Raw genomic sequence first — 16363 nt, 5'->3', positions numbered from 1 at the left:
TGATAGATCATGAGGGATAGCCTAAACAATTGAAAATTCAGTAAAACCAAAATGACATTCATAAATAAAAAACATAAAGAAATAAAGAGATCTTTAATTGCATAAGATTTGCCTTATTTGTTTGAAGCAAGTTCTGACATAATACAATGTTAACTGCCTGATTTTGTTCATCAAGAACATAAAAGAGATTTAAAGATACAATCAAGTCAATTAATATATTTCAATACAAAATTTATTTTTGAAACCTCCAAAGTAGTAGCAATACAGAGTATTTGATAATATTTCTTTTTTACTTAACAATCCACCTTTGTGTTTAGCTTTCTATAAACAAATGCACTGGATTAATACTCCTCTTAACTCTGAGTTTAATGCTGAGTATTTTCAATGTTTTGAGCACATAATAAAGCAGAGACAATTAATTTTCTTGAACATTTTATTTCTACCCAGAGCTCAGCAATCACTTAACTTCACATTATTCTGTCACAAATGATAATCAAATGGCCTGCCTAAGTAGCTAAAATCATAAAACTACCATAAACCAAGTCAATGGAGTTTATGTTAATATAAAACAATAACTATGTTGATACACATGTAGATTAGGCCCTACCAGACATATGCCCAATTAACAAGCTTTATTAAAGAAGGAAGTCCTGGACAGAAAGGAGAGTCATTTGATGAAAAATTAAGATTATAGGTAAAAAGAACTTAATTCTCCAATTGTAACCAAATGAAGGAGGAAAGGGGTATACATCACCCCAGTTGATGACAGCTGAGAAATATATAATTACCATCCCATCACAGACTGGCTTACTACCCTAAGAGCTGGGAATCAGGCTCTGCAGGCATTCTACTACTTTCCCACTATTTCTTATGTGGAACAGAAACCTCCATTTATGATAACAACAGGATATTAATCTGACAACTAGCAAACAATGAGAAAAAAAGGTTGGTAGAGCGACACTGATTTTAGGCCATCTCAATACCCCTGAAAATAGGGGTTAAATGAGTCAATAAGAAACAGTATTCAAAGAACACTGTATTATCTAATGTGATTTATAAAACAAGCAAAATTCAGTAATCTTCAATGGAAAAGGTCTAATATTTCAAAATTAGGAATGTTGCGATGCTGATTTTTATCAAAGTGGTACTCCATCCTATTAGTTGGAAGAAATTCCAAACTCACACTTACTTGCATCACCTCAGTTTAATAATTCCATAAATGACAAAAAAGACAAAAAATGAAAACAACATCATATAGCACAGCAGCTTGGTTTGGCTCCCTCTGGATAAAATCTTCAGTTTTCCCATAGTTTTACCTAGAAATCCAGTTGTAGAATCAAATTGTGAATCCTATGAGAGAGAAGAGAAAAAGTAATACTTAGGTTCTATTATTCTACATGTACACATTCAAGTAATTGAATACACTGTTATTAGTGTATATTTTCAATGACAGTTTTTTGTTTAATCAGTTCAAGAACCTGCTTATAACCCTGAGTAATCAGCCTGATTACTCCATGCAAAATAAAGCAGTTCTCTCAATGAATAAAAAGCTCTTTCATTACCCAATAGACATTTTTTAAAGTCCCACAGAGTAATTAAAAAACTAAAACTATTTAAGCCTTATTTCAATTATGTGGATTAAAAGTCACTAACAATAAAACAAACATTGTTAAAAATAGTAACAAAGGTTTGTGGACTATCTTACAGGATTTTCCCATTATTCGTTATAGCATTGCTTTCCAGGGTCAAATAGGTAACCGCTACCCAGTAGAAGAAAGCATTCAAGGTTTAATATGGTTAGTGGTTAAATGTTTAAATTTAATATGGTTAGCAATTAAGATTCTTTTGTTTAGATAACTGACTTTGAAGTACAGTAGAGTGTACTAAGTATTAAGAGAATATCATGCATGGGGAATAGGATGTGGAAAGGACAATAAATATGTGTGAAGAAAAACAACTCTATTCAAATGGCTGGAAAAGTCCTTAAGATCAGAGTAGGTATAGATAAGAAAAATTATACTTCCACTGAAGTCTTAATGTCCTCAGATGAAAAATCCCTGACATAATTAAAAGACTTTTTTGCATACCTCAGTATCCATGTGCCTCATGCACTTAAATACTTATGGTTCTTCACTGGAGTTATGCATCAGGATCTCTGGTGATGCTCTTTACAAAACACATATGCCTAGTTCCCTCCCCTTAAAATTTTGAAGCAGTTTACTTAGTGTGAGAAATAGAGATACGCATTTACAAGGAGTTCTCTAAGTGGTTCTAGCATGAAGCTAAGGAAGAACACCACTTTCAATGTCATATTAATTTTTGAATAGTGCAATTTTAAAATCATGTGGAGAAACAATGGAAGGTTCAAAGAAGTTTGACATCCAAAAAAAGGCATTAACAAATGAAAGAAGGCTCTAATAAGAAAATATATGTATTGCTGAGCCCTTTTAGACAAGAGATAAAGGGCTTTGGGCTATTCAAATCTATGAGGTCTTTGTTCAGTAGCGAGCCTTAGAAAATTTGAGCAAAATAAATAAGTTTCCATTAAGTGGAAACATTTGTTTGGTTGGATATAAAGTGCTTTTTGATTGTGTGGTTAATAAATTACTAGTTGTCGTTACCCATAGAGATTTCTAAGACTACTCAAAACAGTCATTTGTCTTACATCTTTAATACTGTTTCTAAACACAGGGCTAAAGAAACATTAGCTTCCACCTCTCTTCCTACTTATGTATTTGTAAGATGAAAATACAAAAATAAATCTTAGCTATTATAAACTGATTAGATACAAATGAATGGTAATTCAGAACTTATGATCTCTAGATCTCTTTCAAATGGGACAAAAATTAAAATATTGTTCCTGATTAACAGACTAAATTTGAGAATATTAAATCAAATTTCTTAAAGTTAAAATCATAACCACTTACCATTTCAGTTAATAGCTTATTTTGACTTTTAACTTCATGGCCTATTTCAATGGAAAGCTATAAAGAAGAAAACATACACATTATTACTCATATAATGGTACTCAATTGTTATAAAGTAAAAACAACAATACTATTCTAAGCATACACTTTTTCTCAGATTTCATTGGATTCTAGAAAAACATAGTACACTCTTCTCATACTTTGTCCACTAAAATTAATGGAAAAGAAATTTAATCTTTCTACTGGTAATCAATGGACATTTTCTATTTCATTCTGATTTCATTACAATATTCAATTCTATGTTTTAATTTTGGTACATTATTCTCTGGCTTTCTTATTCTTCATTGTTTTGTTTTCTACTTTATTCACACAAAAGCATTTACCTATATATTTGAAAAGATATACAAGTACCTATATAAGCAATTTAAATCCAGACATAAGCATTTAATGTTTTCTTAATGAAACATGACATTGCTTTGAATATGTCTAAACTGACTATTTTGATTTTTTAAATATTTGTTCATTATAATATAATAATAAATTGGGGAAAATGTTAGATGTTAGTGTTATCTAAATCCTAAAGCTATGCAGAAAAGAGCCCAAGCCTACATAAAATAGCAGAAGTAATTTCAGCTGCTATGTAAACCAAAATCTAACACTTTTACACAACAAATTCATCAAGGGATTCACTTCCGAGATATTTGAATAAATACAATCAACTACTAAATATTTGGCAAACCATCATAAGTACTGTTTTCAATTTAATTGGAAAGCATGTGGGATAATATTGATCTAAAACCATATTTAGAATTCTAAAGATCAGAACATGAACCTTCCCCTCAAATTTAACAAATGAAAACTTATAAAGCTAGATGGCCCAAATCACCCAACTACTTTAAACAAATGCCATTCGTGTCAAGAAAAGAAATTTCCAGGACACACAGCTTTCTTCTAATAAGGAATCTTAATTATTAACATTAGAGTTTTGTTTATTTTGTATTAACTATTTAATTCTTATGCCCTGTCACATGTTACATTTTCTAAATTATTAACATCATACAGTATTATTAGGTTCTATGATCAACTTCTTTTGATTTAATATAACTTTGAAAACAATATTCTGTTTCAAAATATGATAGTTTCCAGGCTGATTATGATTTGATTTTCCCAAAGATTATATGGAAATACCAATTAAGTTTTGGTAACATGGGTTTCTACTGAATGTTTTAGAAGCATATAACATGTTTATTGCAATGAAGAATCAAACACATATACTATTAACATGCTGAGAGCCACGGCCGAGTCTCTATGGCCCCTGGCATTTTGCCAACAGTATTGAATGACAGGCGAGGCATTACTATCCGCCTCTGCCGCAACTTTTGAGTTCTCCCACTATTTTGGAGTTCTCGTGGGGATTTCCGGGGATTCCCCGAGAGTTCCCATTGGTTGGGGAAGTGCAGGAGGAGGGATTTCCGGGAGAGATATTTCCGGCTGGGGGTTCCTGGACCAGCTGCATGGCGTTCGGGAGGATTCCCTGGGAGCTGTGTGAAGTGTTTTCCTGCAGTTCAAAAATAAAGTTTGTTCCTGCTTCAGTGGCTCGTGATTTGTGCCCAGCCAGACTGCTGCAATTGGCGGCCCATGTGGGGAATGTCTGAAGCAATGGGGTAAGTGAAATTGCTTGCCCCTAAGGGAAGGCGAGAGAATGGGTGACCATTTTAAAAAACAATGTGTTCTTGTTTTGATTTGTTTTGTGTTTGTTTCAAGCTGCCTATCCCTAGAATTTTCTCAGGCAGATTGGGAAAAATGGTTGGCTCAAGGCTTGAAGTTGTTCGCCCCTGAGGAAGAGATAGAAATAGACCACAAATGCACATATCAAGAAAATAGGAAAATTGATACAACGATTTTTTGTTCCGTTTTTGTTTCATTCTGTTTCGGTTTTGTTTTGTGTTATCTTATTGGGTTGCGTTATCTTTATAACAGATTAGAAATTAGTAAAAAACAAACTGAAAGAGTGTTAAGTAAATTGTTAGAGGTTCAGACCATGGAGAAAGACATTTTAGATCAAGCAAAAGACAAGGTCTCTCAAGCTAGTCAGACAGAGGAAGAAAATTTAAAGGAAGAAAGCTTAGAGGAGAAACAGCTATTAGGGAAAAAGCTACAACAGGAGGCTGCTACTAACACCGTTCTATCACCAGAGGGTGTAATTCAACCAACAGCTCCCCCTATGGAGATAGCGGAGTGGCCCTCAAACCCCGTAGTTGATAGATGGGATCCTGAGACAGGACCTCAAAGATTAGCATGCCCTATACTTGAGCAGGCAGGAGGGCAGCGAATTCACCGTGCTTTAGATTTCAAAACAGTGAAGCAGTTAAAGGAGGCTGTAACAACCTATGGTCCTCAAGCACCGTTCACTGTAAGCATGGTCGAATCCATTACCAACTTGGACATGACGCCAGCATATTGGGCTAGTATGTGTAAATCTGTGCTAAATGGAGGACAATATTTGTTATGGAAGGTTGCCAATGAGGAATTTTGCAGGGAGACAGCTAGACAAAATGCAGCAGCCGGTTACCCTCAAAGAAATCTAGATATGTTGTTAGGAAAAGGACCTTATGAGGGTCAACGGCAACAAATTGAATATGATCCTGGCATATACGCACAAATTGCTGTAGATGCGGTTAGGGCATGGAAAACTTTACAGGGGCATGGAGATTTACAAGGTCAATTATCTAAGGTAATACAAGGAACTAATGAACCTTACGCTGAATTTGTAGATAGGCTTATTCAAGCAGCTTCCAGAATTTTTGGGGATACAGAACAGGCAATGCCATTTATAAAACAACTGGCTTATGACCAAGCAAATCGTTGCTGCAGAGAGGTCATTAGACCATGGAGACATGAAGATTTAAACACATATATTAAATTATGTAGAGACATTAATGAACAAGGGCAAGTCTTAGCAGCAGTACAACAGGCTTTAGATGCCAGGCCAAAAACATGCTATAATTATGATCAAACAGGACATTTTAAAAGGAGTTGCCCCATAGGAGGAGGGTTTAACAAAGCTAGGTATCAAAGGAATAGAATACCGGGTATTTGCCCACGATGCTGTAGAGGGAAACATTGGGCTAATGAATGCCGTTCTCAAACCACCATAGAGGATATTCCATTATCAAAAAACAGACAAGGACCAAGTATTTACCCACGATATCGTGGAGAAAGGCATCGGGCTCTATTGCCAAAAAACGGACAGGAGGGCCCAATGCTCTGGGGTCCACGACCACAAATGTACGGGGCACTGGAGGAGCCCAGAAACACCATGGAGGAACCCAGCAACACCATCAGGGCAGTGCCCAGGACACATTATCCATCAGATCTCTCATCAGACGAACCAGAGGGAGTGCAGGGTTGGACATCTGCGCCTCCGCCAGAGCAGTACAAACTCCAGAGATGGGAGTTCAAATCATTCCCACAGGAGTAAAAAGACCTCTTCCCCAAGGAACAGTGGGCTTATTGTTAGGACGCAGTTCTTCTACGCTAAAAGGACTTATGATAAGTTCCGGGGTAATTGATCCCGATTATGAAGGTGAAATAAAAATTACAGCTAGTTCTCCAAAGGGTATATCAGTAATTTCACCAGGAGATAGAATAGCACAGTTATTAATAATACCCAGCCTACATGATAAATTTTCCAGTAGTACTATAGAAAGAGGTTCCAGGGGATTAGGCTCCACAGGTGTAGATTGGGCTATGCTGTCTTTAAATTTAGATTCTCGCCCCATGCTAAAACTAAATATTCAAGGACATGAATTTAATGGGCTACTGGATACAGGTGCAGACCTTAGCATCATATCTCGTCAAGAATGGCCAAAACATTGGCCGTTACAACAAGCCACTCAAACGCTTCGAGGCCTAGGAGTGGCAACTAATCCCCATAGAAGTGCAATGGTATTAGATTGGAAGGATCCTGAAGGATGTGAAGGAACTATACAGCCATATGTATTGGATCATCTTCCTATAAATTTATGGGGACGAGATGTCCTAGATCAATTAGGTTTGACATTAACAAATAACATCAATCCAAATGCACCCACTATTAGGGCTAGACAACGTTTCAGGAAAGAAAAAAGATTAGGAGAACAAGGCATAGCAGCACCAATTCAAATAGATCAAGGAATAAATAGACATGGACTGGGTTTTCAGAAGGGGTCACTGAGGCAATAAAAATTACTTGGAAATCAGATAGACCAGTATGGGTTCCTCAGTGGCCCCTGACTAAAGAAAAGATACAAGCAGCCCATGACCTGGTCAAACAACAATTAGCGGAGGGACATATACAGCCTTCAGTATCTCCTTACAATACTCCCATTTTTGTCATTAAAAAGAAATCTGGTAAATGGAGATTATTGCAAGATTTAAGAGCCATTAATAATGAGATGGTTATTATGGGACCTGCTCAATCAGGGATTCCTCAATTGTCTGCTTTGCCAAAAACCTGGTACGTTTTAGCTATAGATATTAAAGATTGTTTTTTTTTTCAATTCCAATTCATCCTGAGGATAGTCCACATTTTGCATTTACTATCCCTGCACTGAATCATGAAGGTCCTGATCAGAGATATGAATGGAAAGTACTCCCTCAAGGGATGGCTAACAGCCCAACTATGTGTCAAATTTATGTTAACAAAGCAATCCAGCCACTTAGAAATCAAAATCCTAAACTACAAATATTTCACTATATGGATGATGTATTCTTAGCACACAAAGATAAAAACACATTGCTAGAATGTTATGCCACACTTACAAATTTATTAAAAAATTATAATCTAGAGATAGCAATAGATAAAGTACAATTAAATTTTCCAATTAATTATTTAGGAGTTCTATTATCCTCAACCATGGTCCGTCCACCAAAAATTCAAATACGAGTACATCAACTCAAATCACTTCACGACTTTCAAAAGTTATTAGGAGACATAAATTGGATAAGGCCTTATCTAGGCATACCAACAGGAGAGTTGGGACCTTTATTTGATATCCTAAAAGGTCCATCAGATCCAAATTCACCCCGCATGTTAACGCCTGAAGCAAGAAAGGCATTAAAAATTATTGAAACATATATGGAAAATATGCATTTGGATAGAATTGATATAAGTTTGCCTTTATTATTTATTGTACTACCAACAAAAAATATTCCTACAGGAGTATTTTGGCAAGAAGGTCCATTATTGTGGATACATTTATCTTATTCTCCTAACACTATTCTTACTAGGTATCCTGAGGCTGTAGGACAATTAATACTCAAAGGAATAAAAGCAGCGAAGGGAGTGTTTGGAATTTCTCCCAATAAAATTATTACTCCATATACTATGGATCAAATTGATGAGTTAGCTAATGAGTTAAATACTTGGGCAATAATCATGTGTAAATCTAATGTTTCATTTGATAATCACTTACCATCTAATCCTTTGTTGTCTTTTTGGTCTTCGCATCCTGTAGTTTTTCCAAAAATGACAAGAAAAACACCTATCATGAATGCTCCAAATGTATTCACTGATGGGTCAAATAATGGTACAGCAGCAGTAGTTACCCCTGATCAAACTTTTACATTTTTAGTACCCAATCAATCAGCTCAAAAGGTAGAGCTTAATGCAGTTTTACAAGCTTTTGTGATGTTTAAAGATTCTGTATTTAATTTATTTTCTGATAGTCAGTATATAGTTAATGCTATAGTATCCCTTGAAGATGCTGGCAGGATTTCCCCTTCCTCTACTGTTTTCTGCTATACAAAGTCTAATCTGGGACAGAAAAGATCCATTCTTTATAGGACATATCAGAGCACATACAGGATTGCCTGGAGCCCTTAGTTTGGGCAACGATTTAGCAGATAAAACTACACATGACATACATATTTTCTCTACACTAGAAGAAGCTACACATTTTCATAAAAGGTTCCATGTCAATGCTAATACTTTACAAAAGCGTTTTAAAATAACTAAGGAACAAGCTAGACAAATAATAAAACAATGTCAAAATTGTGTGACCTTTTTACCACAAATTAATCTTGGAGTCAATCCTAGAGGACTGATACCTAACCATATTTGGCAGATGGACGTCACACACTTGCCACAATTTGGAAAATTAAAATATTTGCATGTTACAGTTGATACTTCTTCCGGATTTTTGATGGGCTCCCTTCATTCCGGAGAAAAAATTAAAGATGTTATAGCTCATTGCTTACAAAATTTTGCCACTGTGGGCGTTCCAAAACAGTTAAAAACAGATAATGGTCCTGGTTATACTTCTACCTCTTTTAAACAATTTTGCTCATCATTTGGCATTACTCATATAACAGGAATCCCATACAATCCTCAGGGACAAGGCATAGTTGAAAGAGCTCATCAAACTATTAAAATGTACTTATTAAAGCAAAAAGAGGGAATTGGAAAGGGGTATATATCACCCAAAGATAAACTTAAAATAACCCTTTTTACTCTAAACTTTTTAAATTTGGATTCCTCAGGGCTTAGTGCTGCGGAAAGGCATATGTGTCCAAAAAATGTACATAAGCCTAAGGTACTTTGGAAGGATATTCTAACAGGACAATGGAAAGGTCCTGACCCAGTGATTGTCTGGAGTCGGGGTTCTGTTTGTGTTTTTCCACAGGGAGAACAGAGAGAGATTAACTAAAACAATTTCTACAGACCAAAAGGAAGATAATTTGACTCAAATCCATAACAGCTGATATCCAGAACTCCAGTTTGGCTATTCTTACATCTGCGACAGTGATTAACCAGGATGCTGTTTTCAATATTTATTTTATTATTTGCCTTTTCCCACATCATAAAGTTCTATTTTATTTTTGAGCTCATACAGACCTAGGTTAATGTTTTTCTGATCAGTTTTACTTTTTGACTGTGGAGTTTTTAAGCATTGCAATGGAGATTTCACCTAGGTAAAGCTACAAGGCCTTTACTATTGTCTTATGTGTTGTATGTTATGTGTGCACACTTCTGTTTTGTGTTGTATGTCTGTATGTGCGTATGTCCATATACCATATATGAGGAGTGCTCATGAATAAATGGATCCGAATTTTTCTATTCACGTGATTTTAATGGTTTAATTTAGATTGGGTAAACAGCTGTTGAAAATTGTTTTAATATGTGAACAAATAAGAAGGTTAACAGATCTGTTTGTTTACTTTCACCTTTCCTTCTCATTATATTTAATAATTCTGTTCAGGATAATGTAAATTGTTCAAAAAATTGTTTTCTTAGTGCCTGTTGGAATGTTACATAATTTTTTTCTTAGCATCATTGCCAGAATTCCTATCTTCATCCCAGTGCCGGTGAAGACAAAGATAAAACCAGACTACAGCTTCTTCAATAGTTATCACAACAAACTGTATAAACTGATGCATCAATGAATAATAACTCAACAAGTAATGCTCAATCAAGGAGTCGATTTACTTTGAGAGGAAATGGACATATTGACAGATTCCTCTGCTTTGAACTGCTTGCAGAACTTGCCTGGACTATGTATCACTTGTATGCATTGTGAACTATCTGTTGGTGCAGCGAATTGTAGTGCTGGAGTATTTTTGCTGATGGTGTCACTGGTGGTACAATTTTTCAAAGGAGCCCTCAATTGGCTTAGTGTCATGGCATTTTGCATCCTCCTCCCTTCTACTAGTGATGGTCTAAAATTTGGGGGCCAACAGAGATGAGGCAAAGAACCTCACCCCCCCACTGGCACCAAGGCCAAATTTTGGGGCCAACAGAGGTGAGGCAAAGAACCTCACCCCCCCACTGGTGCAAAGGCCTATCCACAAGTATGGCTGTATGCTGGACCGGTAGTCAGTGACGGGTATGATCCAATTGCAGTGGTACCAACCTAAGACAGGAGGCTGACGCCTAGAGGTCAGTTCATCCGATGACGGGTAAGGACCATATGTTGAATTGGACTACCTAACAGGCACGGTCCCTAAGCCACATTGCTTGTTGTTTAATTAAACAAAAAGCGGGAGATGCTGAGAGCTACGGCCGAGTCTGTATGGCCCCTGGCATTTTGCCAACAGTATTGATTGACAGGCGAGGCATTACTATCCGCCTCTGCCGCAACTTTTGAGTTCTCGCACTATTTTGGAGTTCTTGTGGGGATTTCCGGGGATTCCCCGAGAGTTCCCATTGGTTGGGGAAGTGCAGGAGGAGGGATTTCCGGGAGAGATATTTCCTGCTGGGGGTTCCTGGACGAGCTGCATGGCGTTCGGGAGGATTCCCTGGGAGCTGTGTGAAGTGTTTTCCTGCAGTTCAAAAATAAAGTTTGTTCCTGCTTCAGTGGCTCGTGATTTGTGCCCAGCCAGACTGCGGCATTAACATTTTTGTCTAATTACTTTATTCAATACAAATTTATACAATTAATATCAGTGATAAGGAATTACTCTAGTTTCTATGTGGAATAAAAAAGAAAGTACAAAAAAAAAAACCTACACTCAGGTAAATTTCTTTTACACAGAAATAATACCAAAGCAAATCATTATGCAATAAACGCTACAGAAATACGTTCATAAGGAAAAGAGTTACTTTGGATATAGTGATTAGCTAAAGCAATAAAGTAGGGTCTCTCAAGAAAAGCACAGCTTTAGTCAACATAGGAAGAGGATGACCATGGCAAAGAGTTGGCATGATCAAAGATATGGGATGGAATGGCAACAGCATACAGAAGACACAAAGAGCACTCTCATTTTTCTGGCAGAAAATATATGTGGATTCTGGATGTGCAAGAAGTCAGAAAAGTTGGAGCCCATATTTGAAGGACCTATTCAGTCAAGGTAAAGAGTGTGAACTTTATTTGGTAAATCACAGAAGTCACCAAAGACATTTTGGAGCTCAGAATGCAATTTTAAAAATACAAAGATTATTCTGGCAACAGTATGTAGCTGAGGTCAGAATAGAGGTTAAGATATTCTCCCAATGACTCACCTTGGAAACGAGGGCTAGTATTAGAAAGAGAGAAACAGGAAAACAGAGATAGAAACACAAGAAAGCATATGACTCAGTGACTGAAATGACATTCAAAGGCAGAAACAAGAAAGACTTTGATTTTTTATCTTAGGAGACTAGAAAAAGGAGAAAAGCTACTGGGGGTGGAAGATGGTTGAGACATTACTGCAGAATATACACAGTATTTTTCAGATTTTAACACAAAACATAGCCAGAGTTTAAAAAAAAAAATTTGAAAATACCATATCTTTGGATTTGTCACATTTTCTAACCTACTTAAAGAGGCTAAATTTTGAGTGCATTTTGACTTTGCTAAACCACAGTATTTGAATAACCATCTTCCTCAGTAGATGCCAATAAAAAGTATAGTTTATAAGTATGTGATATATGTATACAAACATACCAATCAAAATGTATACCATGCTAACAAGATACTTACAGATTTTATAGCAGTTACTTTGCTTCTAAGACTCTCGGTGAGTCTCTCATTCTCTTCTTCACAGGCACTGTACCCACTGTGAGAATAGCCATGGTTCCCATAGTTGCCAGAAGGTGCTCCTTCACCTGCAAGGACAAGAGTCACAAGGTTAGTGTGGTAAACCAAAAGCCACTTTTGAAAGTTTAATAGGAAAGAACTGAAAAAGACCCCTTGAGGGCGTTGCAGACCACATATGTCTATAATATTCGTACTCCAAGTAAATTTTTAAAATTTAGAAACAGAGATCAAACCAATTCTTTTCATTACTTCTCTTAAATAAAGAACATTCAGTTCACTTCAATACATATTTATTAATCACTTACTGATTATTCAGAAGACACTAAAATAGGCACTGCCATACAAGGATATTGGCACACATATCCTGCTCATTAGAAATATGTTTTAATAAAAGATCTAAAAGCAGTTACATTAACTACTCATTGAAGAAATCTAGTTTTGAAGGAAAGGAAGAAAGCATCGTGGGAGGGAAACTCTTGGCAGATGGATGATGTTTTACCAGCATCTCTTTCCCTGAATGGGAAAGAGTCAAGGGGTGAAGGGAACACAAGCTGAAGTCCTAGGAGAGGGAATAACTTATGGAGAATATTAGTTGAGAGTTCTGTGGCATTTTAGTCATTCTTCAACAAATATTTGAGCTATATGTCAGATCAACTACTCTTTTCAGGTGGTCCTTCTATAGAACGTATCTTCTAGGGGATGGCACTAGGAATACAGTCCCCACCACCCTAATAAGGTACTTGGTATTCATCAGGCAAACAACAGGTGCAGTGAGCCTTAGAGAGTGAATGCAACATAAATGTGCTGGGGGGTTGAAATGGGAAAGCATGGTTGAGGGTGTTATCTAACCAAATTTTTAAAAAGTTGATGTCATCAGTTTCCTCAGTAAAGGAAGAAAGGGGGCTATTTGGTGATCATTTGAAATAAAAAGTAAAGAGAATAATGAAGAGCAATGACCAGGACTGCTCAGGACTACTAGGAGGTTAAAACCAACCTGGTTGCCACAATATGTTGTAATGGTTTCATTCCTCCCAGATGTTTTATAGAAGAACTCAATGGCCTGAATTAACCCTTGAAAAGCCACACTGTTAGACTGATCTAGAGTTGGAGGTACAACACGGGGGCTAGAGAAAAACAGAGTCCCAAAGGTTTGAGATTGCTTGCCAAAAGAATGGTTGAAGCATATTTACGGATTATGAGAACTCTATCCATGAGATTCTAATTTAATTGGGATCCAGATAACAACACTTTAAAAACTTCCCAGGTAATTTTAATGTACAGTTGGGCTGAGAACTATCATTTCTCAAGTCTATTTGTTGAAATTTAGGAAGACAAAAAAATACATTCAAATGGGCAATAGTCTACTAATGATGTAAACCCATGTGCCCTGGGAGTTTTGCAAAAACCTCCACAATGTGGTCTCATATCCCCTACTTCAATCAAACTAGTTTAATCATCATAATCTCTTGATTATGATGTAGTTCTAGTACAAACCTTTTTAAAAAATTTTGGTCACCCTCCCATCTGGAACTTACTTCTCCCACTCTCCACTAATCAAAGTCTAGTTGAAATTCCGATGTTTCCACAAAGTACATAGTGATCCATCTCTGCAATCTCGGAAACATTCACTATCTGCAGAACTTATCTGGTATTTGGATGTTTAGCTACCACTTTTGTACCATAATTTATCTTTGTACACAGTCCTACTCCCCAGCTAGGTTGGAAAGCTTTGGGGAGCATAAACAAGGTGACAAATGACTACGTAATTAAAGCTTACTTAATTACACAATAAATGTTTGTTGTTCAAAATCAGTTTTTTCACTTTAATGACCTGGACCACTTTTTAATTTTCTTTTGTCTTCTCTTTTTAGAGATTGATCCTATGGGCACTTAAGCACTGAGCCACATCCCCAGCCCCCCACTTTTTTTTTTTCTTTTGAGACAGGGTCTTGCTAAGTTGCTGAGGCTGGCCTCCAACCAGCGATTCTTTTGCCCCAAGTCTCCCAAATCGCTGGGATTACAGGCATGTGCCTCCATGCCTGTCTTGGACCACTTTCTATGATCCAAGAATTCATAAAAATGCATAAAAACCTGTTTCTCACAGTACAATTTATTAATCAATGTAGACGTCTACATGTATTGGCAACTTGTACTGACTTTAAATAGCCAAAACTACAGAAAACGCTATTGTTTTTCCCTTTTCCATCTTACAATGAGAATGGTAACATCTTTTAAAAAATATTTCAGGTATTTTTTCCTCAAATATTTTAGAGTATTTCCTACTCTGATTAAATAGGTTTTTTTTTTTTTTTTTTTAAAGCCGCTTAATAGAGAGCTTAGGACCAGAAAATGCTGTTAATAGCTGTGTGTTATCATAGGGTCCATTAAATCTCCTTGTGCCTGACTTATTCCTGCTGCTTAGTATGCTGGCTTCCTTAATTCACAAAGTCAAGAACAATGTGAAGTTATTAAACCTTATCACGTTTTACTTACTGCCTTAACAGTGGAACAACCTTCAGGTAAGAAACTTTCTACGTAAAAATCGCCTTTGACCCAGATCTTACATACCAGTGCCTTGAATAATAATGACACGTACATTTACCTTTGTAACTCACTGTAACCAACATAATCAGTAGTGTGCTTAGTACGCAACACCCACTCTTTATTGAACAGAGAAAGAGAAACCAGAGTCAGGCTTAGGGAAACTGAGCAGTTTCCATAATCACTACTTAGAGACTAAAAAACAAACAAACAAACAAACAAAAAAAAAACACTACTGAGTTGGCACTTGTACATAACCCAGCTCCAGATCTACTCCCTCTAACCTACCATCCAAACTTGGTCTGAATTGGACTTAAGAAACTCCCTGGGATGTGGGACAAATTACGTGTTTCCACTCGGACTGCCTCCAAAGATTACCTTCAAACATCCCACTTTAAGGCCCCAATGCCTATGACAGGAGACCAGTCGAGACCCTCCCACAGCCCTATGCCTCCCAGCAAGGCTGTTTCTGGGGTCCCCAAACTTTGAACCTCAGCTCACTTCTTACCCAGGCCTGCACGCCTCATCCTGCCAGAGGAAGGAGAGAAAGGCGAGCGAGGGAGATGTGGGTAGGAAAGGGCCGGAGTCACCCGGACCTCGTCTTCAGTCCCAGGGGCCCGAGCAACACCAACTTCTTGCCCCAAAGCGCCACGACATCAGTGGAGCCTAAACACCGCGCTGGATGATGGCGTCACTCGCGCGCTTATTGGTACCCTGCGAGAAGGGTTGCATGGTATTCTGGGAATTGTAGTTCGCTGGCGACCAGGACCGTGTGGAGGGGGGCGTGGCGCGAACTCGTTTCCAGGAGCGGGCGGGTTTCCGGAAGAGCAGCTGCAGAAAGCGGCCCTGGTTCCAATTTGGGGGTTTCTGTGGCTGAACCGCCCGCAGAGCCTTGATTTCAGAAGTTAGAGGGCAAAGTTTAACCCTCAGAATCTTCCCTGATTCAACCTACTCCCTTTCACGCCCAGTCAGATTAGGGGAAGTAAAGAAAAATTTTGTCCGGGTTTCTTATTTTACAAACAAGTAATCTGTAGGAATAGAAGAGAATAGCCCATTTGTGCCTGGTCACAAGAAGGGACCTAAGGACAGGACCCCTGCACTTCCACTTAGAACTTTTTTTTTTTTTTTTTAACTTGCACGAAAGATATTGAAATATTGCTCGCATCTAGCAGTGTGTCAGATTTGGGGTTTAAAAGCTTTGTGGGCGCTACGAGTAGAGTGGTGCTGATACAGGAGTTAATAGGAGAATTTTGTTTTATTGTACCATACGATTTGTCTGAGGATATGATGAAATCATGGTTTTTGAAAAAAAAAAAAAAATCTGGCTGTGTTTAAGCACAGCCTACTTTTTGCAGTTTGCTCTTGTTGCTTTATGATAGTGGAATTGAAAGGAAAGTG

The 16363-nt window shown here is 37.3% G+C and overlaps 1 protein-coding gene across 2 annotated transcripts; it reads right to left on the bottom strand.

The window, feature by feature from the left end:
- Nucleotides 1–210: 210 nt before the first annotated feature.
- LOC114079327 (BET1 homolog) lies at nt 211–15659 on the bottom strand. Of its 2 annotated transcripts, XM_027920565.2 has the most exons (4): nt 15474–15655; nt 12368–12492; nt 2928–2984; nt 211–1350 (listed from the first exon to the last, which is right to left on the bottom strand). In XM_027920565.2, exons 1-4 carry the CDS (start codon nt 15490–15492, stop codon nt 1195–1197), a joined length of 357 nt encoding a protein of 118 aa, XP_027776366.2. In that variant the 5' UTR covers nt 15493–15655; the 3' UTR covers nt 211–1194. The 2 variants fall into 2 exon arrangements, with proteins under 2 accessions (XP_027776366.2, XP_071468564.1); XM_071612463.1 differs by lacking the exons at nt 211–1350; nt 2928–2984 and adding an exon at nt 9060–11228 and having other exon boundaries at nt 15474–15659.
- Nucleotides 15660–16363: the final 704 nt, after the last annotated feature.

Source organism: Marmota flaviventris, chromosome 1 (genome assembly GCF_047511675.1).
Source record: "Marmota flaviventris isolate mMarFla1 chromosome 1, mMarFla1.hap1, whole genome shotgun sequence".
Lineage (NCBI taxonomy): Eukaryota > Metazoa > Chordata > Mammalia > Rodentia > Sciuridae > Marmota > Marmota flaviventris.
Note: the sequence above shows the minus strand (reverse complement) of the source record. Positions and strands in the feature narration are given on the sequence as shown.

Coding starts and splice junctions, on each gene's coding strand:
- LOC114079327 (XM_027920565.2), bottom strand. Junction 2,985..12,367: donor AAGTAACTGCTATAAAATCT/GTAAGTATCTTG, acceptor TCTTCTTTATAG/CTTTCCATTGAAATAGGCCA. Junction 1,351..2,927: donor ATAAGCTATTAACTGAAATG/GTAAGTGGTTAT, acceptor TCTCTCTCATAG/GATTCACAATTTGATTCTAC.